Genomic DNA, 26,468 nt, shown 5'->3' on the forward strand with positions numbered 1-26,468 from the left:
GTGTATCAACATTCACATCTTAGGGGTACCAGCAGGAGAAGAGAAAGAGCAAGAAATCAGAAATCTATTTGAAAAAATAATGAAAGAAAACTTCCCTAATTTGGTGAAAGAAATAGATATACAAGTCCAGGAAGTACAGAGAGTCCCAAACAATATGGATGCAAAGAAGCCCACTCCAAGACACATAATTAAAATGCCAAAAGTTAAAAATAAGAGAGAATCTTAAAAACAGCAAGAGAAAAGCAGATAGTTATCTACAAAGGAGTTCCCATAAGACTGTCAGCTGATTTCTCTAAAGAAACTTCGTAAGCTAGAAAAGACTGGCAAGAAATATTCAAAGTCATGAAAAGCAGGGACCTACAGCCAAGATTCCTCTACCCAGCAAAGCTATCATTTAGAATCAAAGGGCAGATGCAGAGCTTCCCAGACAAGAACAACCTAAAGGAGTTCATCATCACCAAACTATTAACAAATGTTAAAGGGACTTATTTAAGAAAAAGAAAAAGATCAAAACTATGAACAATAAAATGGCAATAAACACATATCTATCAAATATTGAGTCTAAAAAACAAACTAAGCAAAGAAGAAGAACAGAGAATCATAGATACTGAGAGTGTTTTGATGGTTGCCAGATGGAAGGGGGATGTAGAGGAATGAGTGAAAAGGTGGGGGGATTAAGAAGCACAAATAGGTAGTTACAGAATAGCCATGGGGATGTAAAGTACAATAGAGGAAATGGAGTAGCCAAAGAACTAACATGCATGACAAATGGACATGGACAACAGTGTATGGATTGCCTGAGGGAACAGAGGATGCTGGGTGGAGGGGGGCAAAGGGGAAAAAATGGGACAACTGTAATAGCATAATCAATAAAATATAATTAAAAATAAAAATGAAAGGACAGCTTTATTAAGATAATTTACATACTATAAAATTCACTTACTGGTAAAGTTCAGTATTTTTTTTAGAATATACAGTGGTGTGCAGTCATCACTGTGATCTAATTTTCAAATACTTTTAGCACGCCGCCCCTGACTGGAGAAAAACGTGTGCTCATTTGTATTCACTTTCTAGCCCTAAGAAACCACTAACCCACGTTCTGTCTCAATGGATTTGCCTGTTCTGAATATTTCAAATAAAGGAATCATGCAATATGTAGTCTTTTGTGTCTGGGTTCTTTCACCTAGTATACAGTGTTTTCAAGTTTCATTCATATTGTAGCATGTGTCAGAATATATATATATATCCTTTCTTTTTGAGGCTGAGTAATATTGCGTTATATACTTTAGGGTCTGGAAGAAGTAAGGCCTGCTTGAGTGTGGTTGCTAAGATGATAATATGGGTGTAATAATTTATAGTTTTAAATTGAACATTTGACCTAAAATGTCATATGTTGTGCTTCAGTGTGATATCATTATGTTACAGATTTACATTTTTATGATTTTGTAATAAAAAAAAAAGAGGCATTATTCATGCTGGCCCCTGAATATAGTCACAGTTTGTTTATCTGTTCATCCATCAATAGACTTTGGGGCTGTTTCTATGTTTTGGCTCTTATGAATAATGCTGTAGGTATATGGGTGTAGAAATATCTCTTTGAGTCCCTGCATTCAGTTATTTGGAATATTTACCCAGAAGCTCAACTCTACTTTTAAAGCTCCTTTCCCTCCCACTGTCCCTGGAGGCTGGGCTGGCTCTTGGTATCTGAGCCATCCTTCTGTGACAGCTGCTGCTAACAGCTGGGCCACTGCCGGGGTAGTTGCAGCTATTTTCTGGGTCACTATTTTCTTGGGAACACTCATTCTTCCCTTGCAACTCCTCTTGCTCTTCAATCCCCATCCCCACCTCTCCTCTCTTTCTGAATAAGATGCAACTATGCGTGTCTGAATCCTAACTGTGGACATGGTTTGATTTCTTACTCCAGAATGCTCTCTGAGATCCATGCAAATCAATTGTTGCAAATCCAGGGTGTAGGACAGAAAGAGATTTGTGATAGGAGATTATCATTTAATTTCACTTATTTATCATATCCTAACTGTAGAAAACCCATAACTCAAGGAAAGGCATTTTTGTGATGTAAAGTTAAACATACAAAGACAATCTATTGTGGGCGTAAAAATTTACTTTTATGAATGTGGCACAAATCACTTAGGTGCTTTCAATTGGAAATAGAAATCATACATATAGGTTATTATGTTTCTCTCTTTTGAAAAACTACAGAAAATCAGCATATCTCCAAAGCCACATAAAGAATATAAATTCATCTACACTGCTGGTTGTCCCTGACAAAGGCCCTCTGTGGGCTGGTCTTGTTCTGCTGAAGCACTATGGGGGAGCTTTGTCCGCAGAGCCCCGCGTCCACCACAGATGAGAATAAGTCTACCAAGACATGATCTGCTTGCAGAGGAAGGGTGGCCGATCTTGCACAGAAGAAGGACCAAGAGCCTTTTCCTCAATGGCTTTTATTGGGTTCATTTACACAGGAATTCAGGTAAAGCTCATTACTCATTGCTGGGAAGTAAGGATCAAATAGCAAGGAACTCTGAGGGCCTATTTTGAGTCAGGGTCAGATGGCTAAAGAGCTGTAAAAAACTTTAAGGAACAAACTTACTTCTTCCTTGGACCCTTATCAGTTAATTGAGAGCATTCTAAACAAAGCAGGTTTCACAGGATTTTACATATTCTTTCTTAGGCATGATCACCCGGGGAACCCTCCCTTTCCAGCACAGGGCTGCACTCCCTCTGTCATTGTTTCAGGCTTAGGTGGAGCAAGGGAAGTAAGGCAGCCAAGAGATTAGGAGATTTTCTCACAGACAATGAGGACTCAGGCTATGTCAAAGCTGAGGAGCGAGGGTCCATCACCCCCTTTTGCTGTAGCCCCCAAAGTCCTTTCTTGGGGGCCTCCCACATGATCGTGCCTGTCTTAGGTCATTCCCTCCTTGGGGAATCTTACCCATCATTGGCAAACCGACTAAACATTGGGAGCCAGGCAGGGTGAAGTAAAAGGAGCGGAAGTGGTGCTCCTGCCAGGGAGATAAGCCTTTGTCTCCTTGGTGGCTTATGGTCTAAGGTCATTCCCTCAGGCTTAGCCTTGGAGGCGGGCAGTTACAGCTCCTGATACCAGGCAGGGCAGTTCCCAACAAAGCATGACTTAGGAAGAACTGTATGGGGGGCAAATACATTGTTTGTTTCCTTGGAGTTTTCAGGACCCGGCTCCTTTTTGTCAAGGGAGTTGTAGATTTACAAAATGTCCATCAAGTTATAGTGAGTAGTGTTTCTGTCCTACAAAATACTTAAAATGAAGAGAAAGACTATTGGGGTGGGAGTGGAGTGCAAGGAGTAAGAGGAAAAAGAAATTACTTTGAACTTCTTCATTCAAATTTATTGATTGATTTTTAGAGAAAGGAAGAGAAAGAGAAGAAGAGGAATATCAGTTTCTTCCACCTATTTATGCATTCATTGGTTGATTCTCATATGTGCCCAACCCAGGGATTGAACCCTCAACCCTGTCTACGGAGACAAGTCTCTAACAAAGTGAGCTACTCAGCCAGTTGGTTTAAGATGTTAAAAGAGAAAAGTTCTTTTATCTGGGAATAAAGCACAGTTTGAAAGGTGGAGGAGTGTTGAGAAACCCAGTAACAACAGGTTGGGTCTGTAGTTCCTTGGGCTCCACCAGGGGCTTCAGGGAAAAGTTTTGCAGAATGGTGGTGAGGAAGAGGAACAGCTCCATGCGGGCCAGGCCCTCCCCAATACAGATCCGTTTTCCTGGAAGGAGAAAACATTTCCATTAGCTCACTCCAAATTCAAATACAGTAGCTCCTATTCAAATACAATGTGCCAAAACAAATAAACAACAGCAAAAAAAACTGAAACAACATGCCCCTAAGAGACACTGAAAATGCTGTTCAGAGAGGGAATGCTTATCAGCTGTGGGAGGACACTCAGTCCGCACAGGGATATCTGTCAGTATACATCTAAACTCTCTAGTTTTCACTCCTTAATTGGGTGATTCTCCTTCTGGGGATTTATCTGTAGGAATGAGAGATTCACCTATTAGGATGTCACTTGCATCGTTATTTATGATATTGATGAGTTACATACAAACTGTATATCTATCTATAATTAATTAATGAAATAAATTCTTCTGCATCTACCATACAATGCAACCTAAATATGTTTATGTGAAAGATTATTTAATACCACAGTCTGTCTTTTACCACAACAAAATAAAATTTGAAGACAAATGTTCAAAGATGATACAGGCTGTTGGGGCTCAGTGGATTAAGTGCTGGCCTATGGACCAAAAGGTTGCCAGTTTGATTCCCCATCAGGGCACATGCCTGGGTTGCAGGCCAGGTCCCCACCTGGGGGTGTGCAAGAGGCAGCTGATCAATGTTTCTCTCACACACTAATGTTTCTTTCCCTCTCTTTCTCCCTCCTTTCCCCTCTTTCTAAAAATAAATAAATAAATAAATAAAATTTTTAAAAATAGGATTGTCCACCTGGCTGGCGTAGCTCAGTGGATTAAGTGCAGGCTGCAAGCCAGGCATTGCAGGTTCGATTCCCAGTCAGGGCACATGCCTAGGTTGCAGGCCATGGCCCCCAGCTACCACACATTGATGTTTCTCTCTCTCTCTTTCTCTCTCCCTTCCCTCTCTAAAAATAAATAAATAGAATCATTTTTAAAAAAAGGATTGTCCAGAATGAACCAAATTTCATTTAAAAATATACATCTATTATGTATACTTAGACAATTGTTTGAAGTTATACAATAAAATATTAACAGTGATTATCTCTGTAGGATGAAATTGCAGATGATTTTTATTTCTCTTTTTATTTTGCTTTTCTACATTTTCCATCTTTTATGATGAACACTTATCATTGAAATTAGAAACAAACCCTCTTAACTATTGTTCTTGAAAGTGCTTATTAAATGATTGAGTAAGATAAGGAAAAAGAATGTGTGCTAACCAGGCCTAAGCTGTCTTTATGACCTTATGGAAAATAGTAACTGGGAGCTAATCAGCTCTTGTTAACAGGCAAGGGTTTGTGGGGCTCATATTTCAGAGGGTAAGAAAAAATATGAAGTAGCCAAGGTCTCTTTGATGGCTTCTGGCTCTAAGAATCAGAAAGTTTATAATTGTTGATAATTTTAAAAGAAGGAAAAAATGTTGTACATTTGTTTTGGAAAAGTCAATTTTACAAAGGAAAGATAAACAGAAAAAGAGTTTGCAAACTTTGTTATCTGGTAACATGGGACATTTGGATTGGATTGACTGACTTTAGTATCTTTAAAAACTAGCATTACCAAGACACATCATAATTAAAATGCTGAAAGATAAAGATAAAGAGAAAATCTTAAAAGCAGCGAGAGAAAAGCAGATAGTTACCTATAAAGGAGTTCCCACAAGACTATCAACTGATTTCTCAAAAGAAACTTTGCAGGCTAGAAGGGATTGTCAAGAAGTATTCAGAGTGACAGAAAGCAAGGACCTACAACCTAGATTGCTCTGTCCAAAAAAGCTATCATTTAGAATGGAAGGACAGATAAAGTGCCTCCCAGATAAAGTGAAACTCAAGCAGTTCATCATAACCAAGCCAGTTATTATATGAAATGTTAAAGGGAATTATATAAGAAAAAGAAGATCAAAACAATGAACATTAAAATGGCAATAAATTCGCAACTATCAACAAGTGAATGTAAAAAGAAATTAAGGAAACAAGCAGAACAGAAACAGAATCATACATATGGAGATCATTTGGAGGGTTATTGGTGGTGGGGAAAGGGAAGATGAAGGACAGGGGAAAAGGTGCAGGGATTGAGAAGCACAAATTGGTAGGTACAAAATAGGCAGGGGGAGGTTAGGAACAGTACAGGAAATGGAGCAGCCAAAGAATTTACATGCATGACCCATGGACATGAACTAAGGGGGCAGGGATTGCTAAAGTGAATGGGAATACCAAGCAGAGAGGGGCAAAGGCGGGGGGGCGCGGAGCGGGGACTGGAACAACTGTAATAGCATAGAAATGAAATATATTTAAATATTTAAATGAATAAAGATAAAAACTGGCATTATACTCAGTCACCCAACAACAAAGCAGTCCCTGGGCTACTTACCTAACCCTACTGGTATATGGATGTAAATGGCTCCAAAGAGTTACAATACATCCGGAACTGTAACAGTTTCACTTGATTGCCTGGGCTATCATCAGTGAATCACTTAGTTATGCCATGAATTCAGGGAAGCTAAAAGTTGTTCAAAATGAGCATGTGTATGGTTTGAATGGATTTATTTGTATTACCAAGGGAGAAAGGTACGAAGTGATCTGTTTTCCTGAGCCCGCCATTTTCGTCTAAAAAGTGGCCTGGGTCAAACTTCTCTGGATTGGGGAACTCCTTGCAATCATACAAGACCGAAGACAACAACGGGAACACAGTAGTGCCCTGGAACCAAGAAAGAAGGAGTGGTACGTCACCATGCCTGTCCTTGCTTCATAAACGACGCCAAGACGCTTCATTGTAGTGAATTGAATAGGACTGCACATTTGTAAGCTTGGCTGGTGAGTGACTGTCTCGAGTTACAGCTATTTCACACATGCTATCACACAATATATTTTATCAAAGCCATAAACTGATTCTCTTTGGGAAAAGGGATGTTACGATCCGTGTGCAATGATCGGTCACTGATGGTAAATGGGGCCTGTGGCCCACATGGTCCAGGCATGCGGTTGATGGAGCTGCCGCCTCAAGCGGAAGAGCCTCCTCGTTCATGAAACCTGTTCTTTCCTAAATTCAGGTGTGACTGGAAGAAAGTGAGGTGTGAACACTTGAATCTATTGAACGAGACTTCACTTCCCTCACTTGTAAAATAGGGTGGGACTAATAAAAACACAGGCTTGCTTTCTTCCTAATTTATAAAAGATTTTTGTGAGGCTTAAATGTCAAAGTAATATTGATAACTACCATTTACATTAGATGCTTTATGTTTACCTAACACTGTGCTTAGTTAGCTGCTCATGAATTGTATTTAATTCTTACTTAAGCTGTATCCAGTCGGCTCTCTTTCTGTCCTCTGTATCAGTGAGGAAATTGCTATTCAGAGAGGAAAAACAACTGACTTGAGGTTGTACTTGTAGCAAGTGGCATGTTTACAAATTTGAACCAAGTTCTATGTGATCATAAAACACCCTTATTTAAGTAAAAGCTTCCTTTCTCCATTTTTACTTTATTTTGTATGTTCTTAAACTACTTTTAGAATTATTGGAGTAAGCAATACATGCACATGGATTAAAATATCAAAAAATGTACAAAGGGGTATGAGTGAAAATAAGTTTCTTCTTATACTCAAGTCCCCAGTTTTGTTTTTTTTTTTAATGTAATTACTGTTACCATTTTAAGATATATCCTTTGGAAGATATCTTACAGATTAAAAAAGAGGACATGCATACACATCCTCCACTATGTTCACACAAGTAGTGTGCTGTAGCTTGCTTAGTATGCCACTTTATGGAAATAAAGGAACTTTTAAAGTCCTTTGTAAATGAACATTTGGGAATTTTCTACTCTTCAAATGTCACAAATATTGCTTCAATAAATATTCTTATTTTGAAGAAAATACACACAAAGGATAAATTCCTAGTAATGGAACTGCTCTTTAAATTGCATATGTGCTTCGAATTTTGATAGAAATCATCACATTGCCTTTCATAGAAGTTACATCAATTTAGCAAAACTATGTTTTTTATATCCTGCCAACATATTGTGGTGAAAGAACTTTATAATATTTACTTTTATCATATTCCATTGTGTGAGTATATTTTTACACATTTAAAAAACATTTGCAATTATTTTTACTCAAATTTTTATTTTGCTTTTTTTTTAACTGCATCTGTTCATTTTGGGGTTTGTTCACACTGACTGTAGGAGTTTGTTTTATTTTTCAGTAATTAGCCCTTTGCTCTTATGAACTGTGCAAAATTTCCTCTCAGTTTGTCATTTATCTTTGATTTGGTTTCATTTTCCAGGCAGATTTTTCCTATTTACATATAGCTAAATTTATCAATTTTAAAATATATGGCCCTCTTATTCCTTTTTGGGGGGAGTCGATGTTAGAAGTGTTTTGAAACTCTGAAATTCTCAAAAAGTTACTGCTTTTATTCCTAGTATTTCTACAGTTTAATATTCTATGTGTATCTATTTGAGGCACTGAGAATAAATTTTCATGGAAAGTGTGAAGTAGGGACCCGTTATTATTTTTCAACTCCCTAGAAATTTTCTAATCTCTATTGAATAATCCATATTTTTCCTCTAGAGGGAAGGCATCGTTACCACATACTAAGTTTTCATGTAAAATTAAGTTTATTTCTCAACTTTATTCATTTGATCTGTCTTTTTAAGAAGTTGTATTACACTGCTTTAATAACTGTGACTTTATATTATATTTTAACATTTGTTGAAACTATCCCTGACTATTTTTTTTTTAATTTTTCCATATCAAATTCAGGATCTGCTAGTTTATTTAGTTCCCCCAAAATTCTGGTTGATATTTTTATTGAGATCTCATAAATGTATAGATTGATTTTGGAATAACTGCTATTTTTCTACCCAAACATACAATAAGTCTTGTAATTTATTCAAACACTTTTTATGTCTCATTAATATTTAAAAACTTTCTTTCCATAGATCTTGAATTTTTTGTTCAGTTTATTCCTAAGTATTTTATCTTTGTTTTTTAATCAATCAATGAAAACTTATCATCATTATATTTTTAAAATGGTTTTTATTTTATATAAGTGGCAATTGATTTTTTAAATAATAAATTTGTACCTAACCACTGAATAATTATATCTTTGCAACCGTATATCAGCTAATTTTCTTGTATTTTTCCAGATACAATTATATCATTTAAAAAGTTGATTCTTTCTCTTAAATGTTTTGCTCATTACTTTTTTCTAAGTCTACTTGAATAATATTAGCAGTGATAGATAGCCTTGCTTTATTCCTGATATTAGCAAAGCTTTTAGTCATTCATCAATAAGCATCATTTGGGAAGTTTGTTTTTTTCTGGCTAAAGAGTTATTTATCTATTTCTATTTTATTAAAGTTAAAAAGATTAAAAACTAAATATAGAGAGTGCAGTCACAAAATAGACACAGTGATGTACAAGGTGCAGCATGGGGAAGATAGTCAATAATGCAGTAATAACTATGTGTGGTGCCAGGTGGGCATTAGATTTATTGGGGAAATCGCTGTGTAAGTTACAGAAATGTTTAACCACCATATTGTACACCTGAAACTAATATAATATTGAATGTCAACTGTAATTAGAAAATAAATTTTTAATTAAAAATGGACATTAAATATGATCAAATGCATCTTCTGTACAAATGAGACTATTGTGTGATTTTCTCCTAAATTCTAATTACATGGTGCATGTTACTAAACTAGATTCCTTGGTGTTAGTTTTCCTGTGTTCTTAATTAACTTCCCGTTGTTGGTAGCATCGTGTTTTTCATGTGATACTAGACCTCATGTGCTAATAGACTTGTGTTGTTATTTTTAAGTAAGACTGGTGTTGTTTTGTAGTATTTTGATTCTGTTTTGAAAGATTTTGATGAGGTTTGACACCTTTTCTTCCTCTTCTATCCTCTGGAACTACTTAAATGTAAAACCCAAGCCCCTAATCACAACAGAAGACTGACTGACTCCCCAGTGTGCATGGAAAGGTTTTGGTAAATGCTATGTGTTCTACAAATGTTAACTGTTAGGGGCACCAATGTCTCAAATGTCCTAGTAGGTAAAGTCCTGGAAGGAGAGAATTTGAGTTAAACCAGGCTGACATTTGGCTTGATTACCTAAGAGGAACAGACACATTTTCCATTTCCCCCTTTTATAATCGATCATGAAAAACAAGACTCCAGTTTCCATAAGGTCCTCATTATTGGAAATCACTGCTCTCTGAATACATTCCATGTGAGAGCAGCAGGGGGCCTTGGAAGCCCCGGGTCAGCCTCCCCAACTCTAGGAAGGCAGAGACAAGGCTACAGAGGTGCCAGCACGACCCTCCCAGACCGCCTGACTCTGGCCTTTCCATCCCTGAAGTTCGACTGCATCTCTTCCTGCAGCAGAACTGGGAGGCCCACAGAGACCCGCGGAGGGATTGCGCTGCCCCTTCCATCCCAGTCGGTTTTCCCAAACACGTCTGACCTTGGGGATGACGTATTGTCTGAATTTCGTGTCCCGGATCACAGCATGGGGAATACTACAAGGAAGAAGTTTGCTGTATCTTTGTATCTCATGCAACACAGCCTCTGTGTAAGGCATCTTCGTCTTGTCCGTCATGGAGGGGCTCTGGTTGCGTCCAATCACACGGTCGATCTCTTCATGAACTTTGGCTGCAGAGGCAAGAATCATGAATGTTACTCCAGAGACGTGTTCCCTGGACACCTGGAAATTACTTGAAATGCTTACAATGTGCAACAGAAAGCGGCCTATAAAAGGCTGCCAAGGTCAAAGAGATGCTGCTAAACAGCCCACTCCTCTGCACTTAATGGATTTTTTTTTTTAATTTTGTTGTAAATATCAGAGACTTTGCTGAAGGAAACAGAAAGGCTGGGTTAACCATGTTCTCAGCCTCCTGGCTTCATTGGTTTGTTCTCAAGCACAGGTGAGGCTGGACCTTTGCGGTGGGGATTATGGTTCATCCCATGATTCCTGGTGAGGCAGCTGTAGAGGGAAAATGTTTAATACCCTCTCTAGTGGGAGCACTTCCTTTGTCACCCTCACCCAGGTTCCTAGACGTTTTGTGGGAATGGTAAAGCCATTATGTTCAGCAGAATAAACATTGGCTTTGTAAGACCTGTACTCTGAGAATGTGCTTGAGAAAATTGAGCTACTACAATTTCATTTTTGAATGTTGAATTATATCACGCCCAAAAATCCCCTTTGGAGAATGTGGCCCATTTTTAGGATGGAAAAACAGAGGCCTGAAAGATGAAATAATCTGTCTGAGGTCACACAGCCAGGAACGGACAGGCCTGGGACAAGAAGGCAGCGTGGTGACCCTTGGGCCCCTTGTCTAAACAGGGCTCACTCTTTGGCATTACACCTCATGTAGAAGAGTTGGGATTCAGAAGCTCCTCTGTTTTCAACTTAAACAACAGCCTTCGTGTTCCTAAAGGTGTTTCTTCCTTATCAGCATGAATCGATAGAATTCTGATCTGCAAAAGCAAAACCACACAGATGGCTCTTTGCATGATGCTGGAAAAGGCAGTGCAGAGAAAGGAAGCAGCCAATGAATGCAGTGTCTTTCCACCCTCGCCTGGTGCCCGATCTCATTTTGCTTGGTCACTAGAACATCGTGGTACCTTGCACCTCTGGGTGTTTCATTAGGAGCAGGATACTGTATCTCAGGGTGGACGAAATTGTCTCTGTTCCTCCCACAAACAAGTTTGATCCGCAGAAAGCCAGATTCTCCAAGTGAAAGTCAGACATTGGGTTGTGCTTCTCCTGTAGATGGTAGAGTTAAAAGCTACATGAGTTAAAAACAAGGCAACAGCTTATCAATGCTCCACAGTCACACCCCTTGACTAGTAACAGGCTTCATCTGGGGCACTGTAGTGTAGTGGATTGAAAAAGAAAAGTCAGTCATGAAATTGATACTCCTAGGTTCAATCCCAGGTTAGTTACTTTAGTCTCAACTCAGTTTCATCTTCTGTGAAATGGGGGTAAGAAATAGAACACACCCCATAGGCTTATTACAAGGATGAAACGGTTAACAGGTGGAAGCTCATGGAACAATGTATATATACACATACTCAGTGAATAGTATCTCCTTATACTACATTTAAGGAAAAAGGCCAGATGATGAACTCTCTGCAAGCATGGAGAGAGACCACTGGTTCATAACTGGCCTGTTTCCTTCACATAAGCTGCTTACACGCTCTCGCCCCACCCTCTCACACATGACATTCACCATTATAATGGTGTTTCTAATATGAAGTCTGTACTTGTAGGACATTTTTACTTGTAAGTTTTTACATGAGGTCTACAAAGTGTTTAGAAAATAAATTGATCCAGAACTTGAAAATAGTGAGGGAGCTTTTTATTTTAAAATTCTTCCACCAAGAATAATGGGGATTGTCTTCTTTTTAAAAAAATGTTTTTTAAATTTATTTTTAGAGAGAAGGGAAGGAAGGGAGAAAGAGAGGGAGACAAACATCATCGATTGGTTGCCTTTTGCACGCCCCCAGCCAGGGGCCTGGCCTGCAACCCAGGTATATGCCCTGACTGGGAATCGAACCGATGACCCTTCGGTTCACAAGCTGGCACTCAGTCCACTGAGCCTCACCAGCCAGGGATGTCTTCTTTGCTGAGGTATCCCCGAACCTGATATAAAAATGGGCACTAAGCACTTGTTTAAATAATTAATATTTAATGTGATTATACTAATTAATAAAAAATTATATTTTATAGATTAAATGATTTTATTATATTTAAATTATGTACATTGCCAATTATTTTATGGGCTTTTAATACTATTGGGTTTATTTTTATTTTATATTTTTAAATTTTTTATTTTATTTTGTTATTATTTTATTGTTCTACTACACTAGTCCCAATTTTCCCCTGGTTACTCTCTCCTGCCTGGCCCACCTCTACCCCTACCCCCTACCCTGCTCCTGCACTCAGTCCTCACCCTTTTGTCCATGTTCATGGGTCCTTTACACATGTCCCTTGCCTAGTGGTTTTTAAATTTGGGGAAAGTATTGGGATATTCATTTTTAAAAATTGCTTCATTTTTAAAGCTCCAAATCAAGTTTTTCTTTACTCAATTTCTTTATATTATGTCTCTCCTATTTATTTTAAAATAAAATTATTTCTGCAAGTGGAAATCCAAATTTTTAGGCATATTATCACTTCCTACCTATAGTCCTTACTGTCTTTATTGGGAATTAAGAATGTTAAGCATTTAAAATAACTCCCTCAAACCATAAAAGGCTGCCAAATAGCAACAGTGATCTTGAGAAAGAAGAACAAAGTTGGAGAAATCACGCCACCTAATATTAAATTATACTACAAGGCCGTAGTAATCAAAACAGCATGTTACTGGCATAAAAACAGACACATAGATCAATGGAACAGAATAGAGAGCCCATAAATAAATCCACACCTTTATAGTCAATTAATATTTGACAGAGGAAGCAAGCACATACAATGGGCTAAAGACAGGTTATTCAACAAATGGTGTTGGGAAAATTGGACAGATATGTGCAGAAAAATGGAACTAGACCACCTTCTAATGCCACACACAACAATAAATTCAAAATGGATTAATGACGTAAGTGTTAGACAAAAAACCATAAAATTCCTAGAAGAAAACATAGCCAGTAAAATCTCAGACATTGCTTATAGCACTATTTTTTCTGATATATCACCTCAGGCAAGGAAAACAAGAAAAACTAAACCATAGGATTACATCCAGCTAAAAAGATTTGCACAGCAGACAGTGGCCAAGATGCAGGCCTAAGCAGATACACTGTGCCTCCTCACACAACCAGAAGAGGGACAACAGCACATTTAAAAATCAAAATACAACCAGAACTGACAGAAAATTGAACTGTATGTAAGTCCAACAACCAAGGAGTTAAAGAAGAAACATTCACCCAGACCGGTAGGAGGAGCAAAGATGGGCAGCCGGGTGAAAAGGACTCGTGGCAAGGCTGTGGCTGGCAGACCAGGTGGTCCCACACTGGTGTTCAGATAAACCAGGAGGAACAACTGGGGAGGGAAACAGACCACACAACCCAGGGTTCCAGCACAGGGAAATAAAGTCTCAAAAACTCTGACTGAAAACACCTGTTGGGGGTTGAGGTGGCAGAAGAATAAACTCCCAGCCTCACAGGAAAGTTCATTGGAGAGACTCACAGGGTCCTAGAATATACACAAAACAACCCACCTGGGAATCAGCACCAGAAGGGCTCAATTTCTTGTGGGTAGCGGGGGGAGTGACTGAAAACCAGCCAAGAGCTGAACAAGCAACATTGTTCCCTCTCAGACCCCTCCCCCACATACAGCTCCAAAACATAGTGATGTGGGTTGTTCCACCCTGGCAAACACCTAAGGCTCTGCCCCTCACTACATAACAGGGGTACCAAGACAAAAAAAAATGGCCCAAATGAAAGAACAGATCAAAGCTCCAAAAATACAACTAAACGATGAAGACATACCCAACCTGTCAGATGCACAGTTCAAAGCACTGGTAGTCAGGATGCTCACAGAAATGGTTGAGTATGGTCGCAAAACAGAGGAAAAAGGGAAGGCTATGAAAAGTGAAATAAAGGAAAATGTACAGGGAACCAACAGTGAAGGGAAGGAAACCAGGACTCAAATCAACAGTCTGGACTAGACAGAAGAAATAAACATTCAACCAAAACAGAATGAAGAAACAAGAATTCAAAAACATGAGGAGAGACTTAGGAACCTCTGGGACAACTTTAAATGTTCCAACATCTGAATCATAGGGATGCCAGAAGAAGAAGAGGAAGAGCAAGAAATCAAAAACTTACTTGAAAAAATAATGAAAGAGAACGTCCCCAATCTGGCAAAGGAAATAGACTTCCAGGAAGTCCAGGAAGCTCAGAGAGTCCCAAAGAAGGTGTACCCAAGGAAGTACACACCAAGGCACATCATAATTACATCACCCAATATTAAAGCTAAGGAGAGAATCTTAAAAGCATCAAGAGAAAAGGAGACAGTTGCCTACAAAGGAGTTCCCATCAGACTGCTAGCTGATTTCTCAAAAGAGAACTTACAGGCAAGAAGAGGCTGGAAAGAAGTATTCCAAGTCATGAAAGGTAAGGACCTCCATCCAAGATTCCTCTATTCAGCAAAACTATCATTTAGAATGGAAGGGCAGATAAAGTGCTTCCGAGATAAGGTCAAGTTAAAGGAATTCATCATCACATCACCAAGCCCTTATTCTATGAAATATTAAAGAGGCTTATCTTTAAAAAATATGAACAGTAGAATGACAACAAACACACAACTATCAACAACCGAGCCTAAACACACACACACACACACACACACACACACACACACACAAACCCAAAATGAACAAAGCAAACAACTAGAACAGGAACAGAATCACAGAAATGGAGATCACATGGAGGGTTATCAGTGGGGAAGGGGAAGGGGGAATAGGGGAAAAGTACAGGGAATAAGAAGCATAAATGGTGGGTTAAAATAGACAGGGGATGTTAAGAGTAGTCCAGGAAATGTAGAAGCCAAAGAACTTATATGTATGACCCACAGACATGAACTAAGGGAGAGGGGGAATGTGGTTGGGAGGGGGTGTGCAGGATGGAGGGGAATAAAGTGAGGAAAATGGGATACCTGTAATAGCATAATCAATAAAATATTTTTTTTAAATAAAAAGAAATAAAAAGTTTTTGCACAGCAAAGGAAACCATCAACAAAATAAAAAAGACAACCCACTGAATGGCAGAATGTATTTGCTGATGTTTCTGATCTGGGGTTAATATCCAAAATGTATAAAGAACTTATAAAATTCAGCAGCAAAAAAACATACAATCCATTTTAAAAAATGGGCAAAGGACCTGAATAGACACTTCTCGACAGAGGACGTACAGATGGCCAATAGACATACGAAAAAATGTCCAACATCACTAATCATCAAAGAAATGCACATTAAAACCACAATGAGATACCACTTCACACCTGTCAGAATGGCTACCATCAATAAATCAACAAATAAGTGTCAGCTAGGATGTGGAGAAAATGCATCCCTCCTGCTCTGTTGGTTGGAATGCAAATTGCCAAGTTAATCAGCCCAAACACGTCTTTGGGGCTTTGCCACGCCAGTGACTAATGGTGCAAGGGTACAAAAGCCCAGCTCTCTCCCCTCAGGGTCTGACAAACTCTGCACTGTGACTTATACTCTACCGCCCCCTGTAGGATCTGGCAGAGATTAGACTTAACATGAAACTGCGTCAATGTTTAACTTTTTTCTATTCCCTTCCTGTTTCTCTCATTCACATACAAGTCTCTCTAAATGGAATTCCTTTAATAAATCACTTTCACATAAATCCCTATTTCAAGCTGTGCTACTAGGAAACTGACCCTTGGACGACTCCTGGTTTCTCTACATCTACTATTGACCCCTCCAGTATGTCCTTCACATCACAAATATGATCATTCCTTACACGATTTTCGTTGTGTACCACAATGAAACACTTTTTATTGTGTCATTAGGATAAAAAGTAAACTAAATGACAACATACCAGCCTTGTGTGAATGGTCTGCCTGCTGACCTCCCGCCGCTTCAGCCCCTCCCCCAACGCTCTGTCCCGCTCTCTCCCTCCCAGCCCCACTGGCTTTCTTTCTACCCCTCACATTCCCACGCTGCTTCTGAGTCAGCGGCCTCAGCGCACCTTTCTCGGGCATGTTTTCTAAGGAAACCAGGCTATTAGTTTTATAGGACTCAAAGGATAATTTTAACATTTTCAGTCATTATATGTGTTTATACATGAAATGTCTTTTTTTTTTTTTTTCCCAACAATACAGTGCTGGTCGCCACCTTGGCTGTTTCTCTCCTGACGTGCTCATGGACAGCCACGCCGGTATTTTACGGGACAGTCCGAGGATTGCTGGCTGTATGTGTAGTTGCTATTCAATGTTTTTAATACCATTCGTGGTTAATGTATAGCATCTTTGCTTTAGAATCTTTAGCCACCACCCATTTCAAATAATGAAATTGTTTCTATGAGAAAACACAATCCATTTTCTGTAATGTAGAAGTCTACAACAGACTATGTGGAAAGCACTGTAGCAAAAAAGGGCTGACTATGTGTGTCTAAAGGATGTGCAGAGAAAACACAAGTGTGTTTTATCCATCCCAAGGTAGATATATGCTCAGAAACATGCATTTATATGTATGTGTGTCTATCATGGAGTTCAGCCTAAATATGTGTCGAGAACTTTCAAAGGCTAATGTCCAAGTGTAGGAACTAAATAGAAATACAAAGGAAAAAGTGAGCTTTGGACCACTTTGAAATTCTATTAGTAATGATAATAGTGTACCTACCTCATTGCCCTAAAAATCGAAATATCAAGAAGTACCTCCACGGTGTGACTGTAGGCTCATGTACTCCTGTGCGAGGGTGAGGTAGGGTACCGGGGAGAGACGGTGCATACCGTACCTGCTCCATCTTCGTGAGGAAACAATCGATGTAGTCTTGAGGGTTACTGTGATCCAGGGATTCTTGATGCTCCTTCACTTTTTGCAGAATGAAATGTTTAACGGCTACAACCTTTTTGAAAAATGATCTGTGCTTTCCAGGGAGATGCTTTATGAATTTTGGCCACAGATTGTAAATCTAAAAATGGGAGAGGGGGTGCAGAATACACTGGAAATTCAGTTTGTAAAGAGGAACCACAGTTTCTGAATAGAGTGCCTGACCTCTGTGTGTGGCCTGGCCTGGTAGAATCCCTTCCTCCAACTTCCAAGCAAAAGAGAAGGGAGGATGACCGTCACATAGAGGTGAGCGGCCCCTGCCCATCTCCTTGCTCCTCCCAGCTTTGGCCAACCCCGCAGTCATATGGTGGAACATGGGCACGGGGGCCTTAAAAGAAACACAGGCAACCAGGAATGTTTTGTCTTCTTTTGTGTGAGTAGACCCCGAGAGACAAGCAGAGGGCAACCTTCCAATGATGCTGGGGTAACTGTCATTGCACTCACTCACTCGACACGCGTGGAAGGGAAGGTGACAATGAATGTCCATGTCACACTCTGTTCCTGAGGGAGCCCTCCACCCAGCCTGCAAGCGGCCAGTGGGTCTAGTCCATCCACAGCAAGTGCAGATGCCTGAGCCTTACCTGGATCCATAGAGTGTTTATTTCCCTAAAATTTGTATTTAGCAAGTCCATCAGGAAAAGGAACTTCTCATCATGGTACTGAAAACGCTCCTTGAAGAGGATGGAGCAGATCACGTTGCAGGCAGCACTTGAGAGGATGGAAGAGGGATCAAAGGGCTGAGCTGAGGTGAGAAACGAATAACTCTTAACATTTAGAACTTCCAACCCTAACGGCACCTTCTTCCTGCTCTGATTTATACACAGAATGTACTTCCTTTAACCTTCCCCAAATTAAGATGGAAGCACCTTCTAATAATACTGGTCCTAGACAGCTTGCACTATGCAACTAGTAATATCGATTATATCAATATGAATACTTAGTTGTCATAAGAGCAACGGGTGATATTATGGAGCATTTACTACACACTGGATACTGTGTGACAGTCTTGCAAACTATATTATTTAACTCTCTCTCTCTGAGGTTTGATTTTTAGCCCCATTTTTCAGCTGTGGAAATTGCATCTTAGAGAAGTTTAAAAAACGTGGCCAAATTTACATTTGGCAAATTTACTTTAGCAAGTGCTAAAGTTGAGAAGTGAGCCCAAACTAAAGGATTTGAGAGTTCTAAATAAAGCATCATTTCCTTCCCACCCTTTTTTCCTAGTCAGCTCCCTGGTTAACAGAGCAGGTCATGGACCAGAGTGATTCCCAAAGGAGGAGCTCTGACTGGGGGTGGTGTGTGTAGGAAGTTCCCTTGCCCCCAAAGGGATGAACACTGGCCATCACCCTCTGTTCTTCTGAGCTCCTCCACCAGGCACTGAGCTTCCTCCTGGACCCTCTCCTCAATGCTCCTCTTCCCCATCCCCAAGTTCCTCAGGGTCATGAGGGAGAAGCGCCGCATTTCCTTCCATGTCTCTCCATTACTGAAGAGGATTCCTAGGAAAAGAAACGAGGAGCAGGAAAGTATTTTGTATCATGGAGTCAGATTTTCCTACAGCTGCTCTCTCGTGTCCACCCCGAGAGGTTTCCAGTGCCCCTTAGCAGGGACTCAGCACATCGCAATTTAAGAGCACAACCTATTTTGGAGTGTGGGTGAAATACTTGTCACAAAGAGAAGAAAACCCATGCTCTGGTCAACTGGGGGCAGAGGTGATGGCATGCGGCAGGGAGGGCAATCACTGGCGGGTGGAAAATATTCCCAAGCGTGGGAAGCCCTCTGTCTGGTTTTGTTAAAAATGGTCAAAAGTGGCCTGTGTTCCCACAAACCCCTTTCCTGAGAGCCTGTTTTTACACTTCAGATTCCTCTAACTTGTGGCTGAGTTCTAGCTGTGATTTTTTTCTGTGAGAAGATAAGCAAAGTGAATCAATATGGGGTTTATGATTCTGTTCTCCTGTGAATTTAGTACAGTGAATGTTAGCCTCCTCTGAATAAGAAGAAAAAAGAAGCAAAGGAGCTCAATGTTCCATATCAATGCCTTTTAATTTCTTCATCTGTACAAAGCCAATTACTTATTCTGAAGTTCCTATTGCTCTTAATGCACCATCAGTTCCATCAGCATGTTGTAGACTCTCAAAAGTCAATGACATGTTTGCTGCTGTTAATCATCAAGCAAATGATCTCCCTAAGACTGGAACATTAAAAAGAAAACAAATATTTGCCTTTGCTGGTGCAGCTTGGTGGATTGAGTGCCGGCCTGTGAAGCGAAAGTTTGCCATTTTGGTTGCCAGTTTGGTTGCAGGTTTGACTCCTGGTCAGGGCACACGCCTGGGTTGCAGCCCAGGTCCCCAGTTGGGGGCGTGCGAGAGGGATCAGACATGTTTCTCTCCCTCTCTTCCCTTCCCTTGTCCCTCCCTTCTCTTCTCTCTACAAAATTTTTTTTAAAAAATCATCTGTCTAAAGATTATGAACCCAAAGCTATGACCTGTGAATATCACACAGGATCATCAAAATCTTCAGGAACCACAGAGCCGCAGCAGCAGCAGAGAGTGGTGCTAATGCTTTAAAATTTGATCTTATCTCTGAGTTAGACAGAGTTTGATCAAAAGGGGGGAACTGTTAATAAAAGAAATACGGGGCAAAATGGAGTCACTTTTGCTAAGCCACATCACCAAACCTACACTTAATAACTAACCTGTTGGCCTCTTCTAAGAGTGGGATTTTAAGCCAATTAATCTGGATTTACACCAGCAATGTAATCTGCATGGTAAAACTCCTGCTATTCCCTTTCCCCTAAAGGTGGAGGATCTAGCCTAAAAATAATTATTTCCTTTTGCTAACAGCTCCCCCACCATACCCTTCTGCCTGTGAAACCTTCCATTCTGCACAACCCCTCAGAGGTTCTTCTAGTTGCTACAGGGGATGCTGTCTGATTCATAAGTCGCTTCACAAAGCCAATTATTTATTCAAATTTACTCAGTTGAATTTTGTTCTTTAACAGAATTAAGTTTCTATTTCCCTGGGACTTGCAATTTTACAATTTTAAGTGGCTTGGAGGAGCTTCTCAGTCTCTCTGAAGTAGTTGTGTGTGTGTGTGTGTACAATCCTTTGTACCTATAAAGCAATATATGTAACCCATACCTAAGTTCTGAAACATAATAATAAAATAAATTGACTTCCAGCCAAGATGGAGGAGTAGGTAGATACACTTTGCCTCCTTGCGCAACCAAAAGAAGGACAACAACAAATTAAAAAACAAAAACCCAGAACTGCCAAAAAGTCAAACTGTATGGAAGTCTGACAATTAAGGAGTTAAAGAAGAATCATTCATCCAGACCAGAAGGAGGGGTGGAAATGGGCAGCCAGGTGGAGAGGACACATGGAAGGTGGCAGCTGGAGGACCGGGTGGGCAAGGTGGTGGCTGGCAGACTGGAAAGTCCTACATTTGTGTGCAGATAAACTGGGAGGAACAACTGGGGAGGGAAACAGACCATGCAACCCAGGGTTCCAGCTTGGGGAAATAAAGTCTCAAAACCTCTGACTGAAAACACCTGTGAGGGTTGAGGCGGCAGCAGGAGAAACTCACAGCCTCACAGGAGAGTTTGTTGGAGAGACTCACAGGGTCCTAGAACGTACACAAATCAACCCATGTGGGAATCAGCACCAGAAGGGCCCAATTTGTTTGTGGGTAACAGGGTAAGTGACTGAAAGCCAACCAAGAGCAGAGCAAACAACATTGTTCCCTCTCAGACCCCTCCCCCACATACAGCTCCAAAACATAGTGATGTGGGTTGTTCCACCCTGGCAAACGCCTAAGGCTCTGCCCCTCATTACATAACAGGCGTGCCAAGACAAAAAAAAATGGCCCAAATGAAAGAACAGATCAAAGCTCCAAAAATACAACTAAACGATGAAGACATACCCAACCTGTCAGATGCACAGTTCAAAGCACTGGTAGTCAGGATGCTCACAGAAATGGTTGAGTATGGTCGCAAAATAGAGGAAAAAGGGAAGGCTATGAAAAGTGAAATAAAGGAAAATGTACAGGGAACCAACAGTGAAGGGAAGGAAACCAGGACTCAAATCAACAGTCTGGACTAGACAGAAGAAATAAACATTCAACCAAAACAGAATGAAGAAACAAGAATTCAAAAACATGAGGAGAGACTTAGGAACCTCTGGGACAACTTTAAATGTTCCAACATCTGAATCATAGGGATGCCAGAAGAAGAAGAGGAAGAGCAAGAAATCGAAAACTTATTTGAAAAAATAATGAAAGAGAACGTCCCCAATCTGGCAAAGGAAATAGACTTCCAGGAAGTCCAGGAAGCTCAGAGAGTCCCAAAGAAGGTGTACCCAAGGAAGTACACACCAAGGCACGTCATAATGACATCACCCAAGATTAAAGCTAAGGAGAGAATCTTAAAAGCAGCAAGAGAAGCCCTGGCTGGCGTAGCTCAGTGGATTGAGCACGGACTGGGAACCAAAGTGTCCCAGGTTCGATTCCCAGTCAGGGCACATGCCTGGGCTGCAGGCCATAACCCCCAGCAACCGCACATTGATGTTTCTGTCTCTCTCTGTCTATCTCCCTCCTTTGCCCTCTAAAAATAAACAAATAAAATTAAAAAAATGAAAAAAATCTTAAAAAAAAAAAGCAGCAAGAGAAAAGGAGACAGTTGCCTACAAAGGAGTTCCCATAAGACTGTCAGCTGATTTCTCAAAAGAAACCTTGCAGGCAAGAAGGGGCTGGAAAGAAGTGTTCGAAGTCATGAAAGGCAAGGACCTCCATCCAAGATTCCTCTATTCAGCAAAGCTTTCATTTAGAATGGAAGGGCAGATAAAGTGCTTCCCAGATAAGGTCAAATTAAAGGAGTTCATTATCACCAAGCCCTTATTCTATGAAATGTTAAAGGGATTTATGTAAGAAAAAGAAGATGATCAAAACTACAGTAAAATGACAACACACAACTATCAACAACCGAACCTAAAAAATAAAAACTAAGCAAACAACTAGAACAGGAACAGAATCACAGAAATGGAGAACACAAAAGGGTTATCAGTAATGAGAGGGAAGGGAGAGAATGGGGGAAGAGGTATAGGGAATAAGAAGCATAAATGGTAGATGCAAAATAGACAGGGGGAGGGTAAGAATAGTATAGGAAATGGAGAAGCCAAATAACTCATATTATGACCCATGAACATGAACTAAGGGGGGGGGGAATGCTGGTGGGGGGTGGGGTGCAGGGCATAGGGGAATAAAGGGAAGAGAAAATGGGACAATTATAATAGCATAATCAATAAGATGTATTTAAAAAATAAATAAATTATGTTAGAAATATCTGTGAGCCTATAATCCAAGTGAAGACCTAGAGCCTGACTAGGACCATTACGGCTCCCTGAGTGCTACCTCCCTGGCACCCCTCCCCCCACCAACCAGGCTGTGATGGAAAACACGGTAATGTCTGCACCTAGTCATTTGTTCATTGTTGCTGCAGTCTTTGTCATGTGTGAAACGACACCCCAGGAATAGCTTCTCCAGTTCCCTAAATCCTAAGACTTCCAGGGGAAAACTTATTTCAATAGTTTCCCAGGTTGCTTTTATCGCAATCATATTTGCATATTTAGCTTATAAAGAACTTAGACTCTGTTGTTTATTTTTTCAATCCTCACACGAGGACATTTTTTTCATTGTTTTTAGAGGGAGGAGGGGGAGAGAGAGACCTATTGATGCGAGAGAAGGATCAACTGGTTGCCTCCCATAGGCACCCGGACCAGGGACTACAGATCAAACCTGCAACCTAGGCAAGTGCCTTGACTGGGAATCAAACCTGCGACCTTTCAGTTATGGATGATGCTCCAACCAACTGAGTCACACCGACCAGAGCTGGACTGTTTTTGGTGTTCATCTCAATAGAGCTATCAGAGCATCTGTTATATAATAAAAGAATGTATCTGGTTCTTGGTTCCTGGGAGGGTACTTATAAATCCTTGGAGTTTCCCAAGTATTACAAGAGTCTTTGTTATTTGGGGTGAGCCTCTGGGACCTCACCTGAGTTTATGACAATGAGGTGACTTGTGGTGGGACCCTAGACAGTCTAAAGAGAGGTCTGGCTATGCCAGAAAGACCAAATATGGATTTAGAAGGTTGGGGCTTTGAGCCAAAGGATATCAACTGATCTCTCAACTTTCAGGGAGAAGAGGGAGCTAGAGATGGAGCTCACTCGTATGGTCAATGACTCAATCCATCATGTCCATAGAGTAACTCGAAGCTCAGATGAGCTTCCTGGTTGATAAACGTATCAACGTGCTGAGAGGGTAACACATTCTGATTCCCAGGGAGAGGATGCAGAAGCTCTGCATCCGGGACCCCTCAAACCTTGCCCTCTGTGTCTCTTCATTTGCATCTTTTATATAATAAAACTGTAATTATAAGTTAGCACTTTTCTTCCTGAGTTTTGTGAATAATTCTACCAATTATTAAAGCTGAGGTGGTCACAGGAACCCCCTGAATTTTTCTCCAGTTGGTTAGAAGTATGGATGACCCGTGGACATATGGCTGGCGAGTGAAGTAAGGGCAGTGCTGTTGGGGGTGATGCATTTAACCTATGGGGTCTGCACTAACTCTGGGTAATAGCATCAAAATTACATTGCAGTATTGTAGCATCTGGTCGGTTGCTGGGTGCACAATAGACATTTATTAAGCCAGTCCTATATTTGTTAAGTTAACCCATATTTTGATTTGGAACATACCATGTCTGTTTTGGATATCTGAAATAATTGGAAATGGTCCTCTGCCAAGGAATGTATCACCCTGATCAATCAGAGCTTCCTTCACCGCCTCATATCCATGTAAGACCACGGTGGGCCTGGGTCCAATGTACACCGTGTAAACAGGGCCATACTCTTGGGCTAACTGGAAAAAAGATTCAAGCAGCTGTGTCAGAGCAATTGCAAAATCTCTCCACTGGAGGCTTGGGTAGGACTTGAGTAATAATTTACATGTAGCTTAGCCTTTACCCCATCCTTGCCATTTTAGAAATTTAACCTGGGGTACAGCCATGGATTTATTCTATCCTTCATTTGTAATAGGCAACCATTAAGTGAACGTTTACTAAGCACCTGTACTGTGTCAGACCTGCACAGCCCAGAAGCGCCCCCCAAACTTAGAGCCTAGTGAAGGTGACGGGCAGCAAACAGCCAAACAAACTGCATTTGAAGTACAAGTTAGCACAGCTCCACGAAAGGGATAAAGAGCATGCTGTGTTGGATGCCGACGGGAAAACAATAAAGCAGAGAGGTCAGGAATGTATGAGGAGATAAGATTTAAGTTTCAACTAAAGATGAGAAGGGGGCAGCCAGGACGAGGGCTTGGAGGGAAGCTTGCTAAGCAAGTATAAAAAAGGAAGAAAACTGTATGTTTATAATAGCGGTGTTCCAAGAGGAAAAACAGAATACTAAAACAGCCAACACTTGGGGCATGGCTTTTGAACACCATTCTACTTTCTACTTCTGTAAGTTTGACTATTTTAGATTCCACATGTACATGAGATCATGCGGTATTTGTCTTTCTGTGTCTGACTTTTATTACTTAGGATAATGTCTTCCAGATTCATCCATGTTATAAATAGCAGGATTTACTTCTTTTTTTTTTTTTAAGGCTAAATAACATTCCAGTGTGTGAGGGAGAATGGGCAGATAAATAGATAGACAGGGGATAGATATCCCACATTTTCTGTATTTATCTATTGATGGACATTTAGGTTGTTCTGGAGAATATGTCATTGGACAATGAACTCCTGGTGGTAATTTCTCATATTTGCAAAGAAATGAATGTCCATCAGGACAGCAGAGCTGGGTTATATTGGAGCAAGATGTTGGGGAGGGGAGTGAGGGTCACAACGCATCCCATAGATCATCTCATATAAAGTAGTAGTAATAATAATAAACCATACAGAAGGACATTGGACACATTTTTACACTTGCTGGGCTTGCCTTTTGGTAAGTGTTCTATGCTGAAAGGATTGGAAGCCTTTCAGCTAAAGTGTATTCTGATTCCAGAATTTTCTCGTACTCTAAAATGCAACCTATAGCTCAGGTCTGGTCAACATACCTCACCCTACCTGCTCTAGAAAGAAATCAGAAAGTGATCCAGTCCAGAAAGAAAGAGGACATCTGTCTTGCGATACAGAGATGGACACCCTCACGCGCCTCAGTGGTGAGTCAGAGTAAGAAAGATGGAGGCGAGACAGCCAGCCCGCAGTGGTCTCAGATGCAGAGCTGGAAAGTGCCCCCTCCTGTGGAGATGGCCAGCCCCAGAATGAAACCCCCTCACCTTGGAGAGAGACGCAGGGATGTTCTTCAAGTTTAGGTGTCTCAGATTTCCAATGATGGGAAGGGGAGTTGGGCCCAGGGGGAGGCTTTCTCCTTTGTGACTTTCTTTCCTCCCCAAAAGGAAAACCAGGCAAATGACACAAATAGCAAGAACTGGCGTAATAATTTCCAGCAGCTCCATCTCAGCCTCCCGGTGTCAGGAATGTCCGAGTGCTTGTTAGGAAGCAAAGTCTTGTGCAGGAGTGTGACCTGCCAGTTCTTGGGTTTGAAAAAAAAAAAAGCAAAAAAAAAAAAAAACAAACAAACCCTCAGAAATAAACAAAACCCTGGGACTGGTTTGGGCTTTAGTGTGCTGAAGCTTGAGGGTAAGAAAGACTCATGTTTTCTAGCTTCTCATTCACAAAAGCGGCAACTTTTGATATTCTAAGCATCTCCATTGCATTGTACTTTTCCCCTTTCAGCACTAATGATTTATTAACTATAAAGTTGCATTTTAGTTTTCATAACTTTCTGAAACTGTTCAAATCATTAAATTCACACATTTGAGAAAAAGAGATCATATATCCTGAGATCTTATTTGGAAAAACAGCTGTCAGAGTCATCCTCCCCAAACCTAAGTTTTTATCACGTTTCTCATCAGTGAAGTCTGTGGTGTCCCTCAGCAGATGAGTGGGTAAAAAGGGAGTATATGTATATACACAATAAAATATCAGTTACCTTTAAAAAGGAATGAAATTCTAATATTTGCTACAACATCAATGAACTTTGAAGACATGATACGAAGTGAACCGAGCCAGACACAAAAGTACAAGCATCGTGTGA

The 26,468-nt window shown here is 40.4% G+C and overlaps 1 protein-coding gene across 2 annotated transcripts; it reads right to left on the reverse strand.

Annotated features, from left to right (window-relative positions):
* Positions 1-3,555: 3,555 nt before the first annotated feature.
* Positions 3,556-25,898, reverse strand: LOC123828810 (cytochrome P450 2C44-like). Of its 2 annotated transcripts, XM_045854164.1 has the most exons (9): positions 25,648-25,898; positions 24,066-24,228; positions 18,665-18,814; positions 17,900-18,060; positions 17,224-17,400; positions 11,368-11,509; positions 10,208-10,395; positions 6,304-6,445; positions 3,556-3,765 (listed from the first exon to the last, which is right to left on the reverse strand). In XM_045854164.1, the coding sequence occupies exons 1-9, from the start codon at positions 25,825-25,827 to the stop codon at positions 3,584-3,586; spliced, it is 1,485 nt and encodes a 494-aa protein (XP_045710120.1). In that variant the 5' UTR covers positions 25,828-25,898; the 3' UTR covers positions 3,556-3,583. The 2 variants fall into 2 exon arrangements, with proteins under 2 accessions (XP_045710120.1, XP_045710121.1); XM_045854165.1 differs by lacking the exon at positions 18,665-18,814.
* Positions 25,899-26,468: the final 570 nt, after the last annotated feature.

The sequence above is a fragment of the Phyllostomus hastatus genome, unplaced genomic scaffold (assembly GCF_019186645.2).
Source record: "Phyllostomus hastatus isolate PE091 unplaced genomic scaffold, TTU_PhHast_1.1 phas_scaffold_1066, whole genome shotgun sequence".
Lineage (NCBI taxonomy): Eukaryota > Metazoa > Chordata > Mammalia > Chiroptera > Phyllostomidae > Phyllostomus > Phyllostomus hastatus.

Excerpts from the sequence above, each read along its gene's own strand:
- LOC123828810 (XM_045854164.1), bottom strand. The coding sequence starts at position 25,827 with ATGGAGCTGCTGGAAATTATTACGCCAGTTCTTGCTATTTGTGTCATT. Across the intron at positions 11,510-17,223 it reads TCCTCACGAAGATGGAGCAG|GAGAAGCACAACCCAATGTC; the intron begins GTACGGTATGCA and ends TACCATCTACAG. Across the intron at positions 6,446-10,207 it reads GACAATACGTCATCCCCAAG|GGCACTACTGTGTTCCCGTT; the intron begins GTCAGACGTGTT and ends TCTTGGTTCCAG.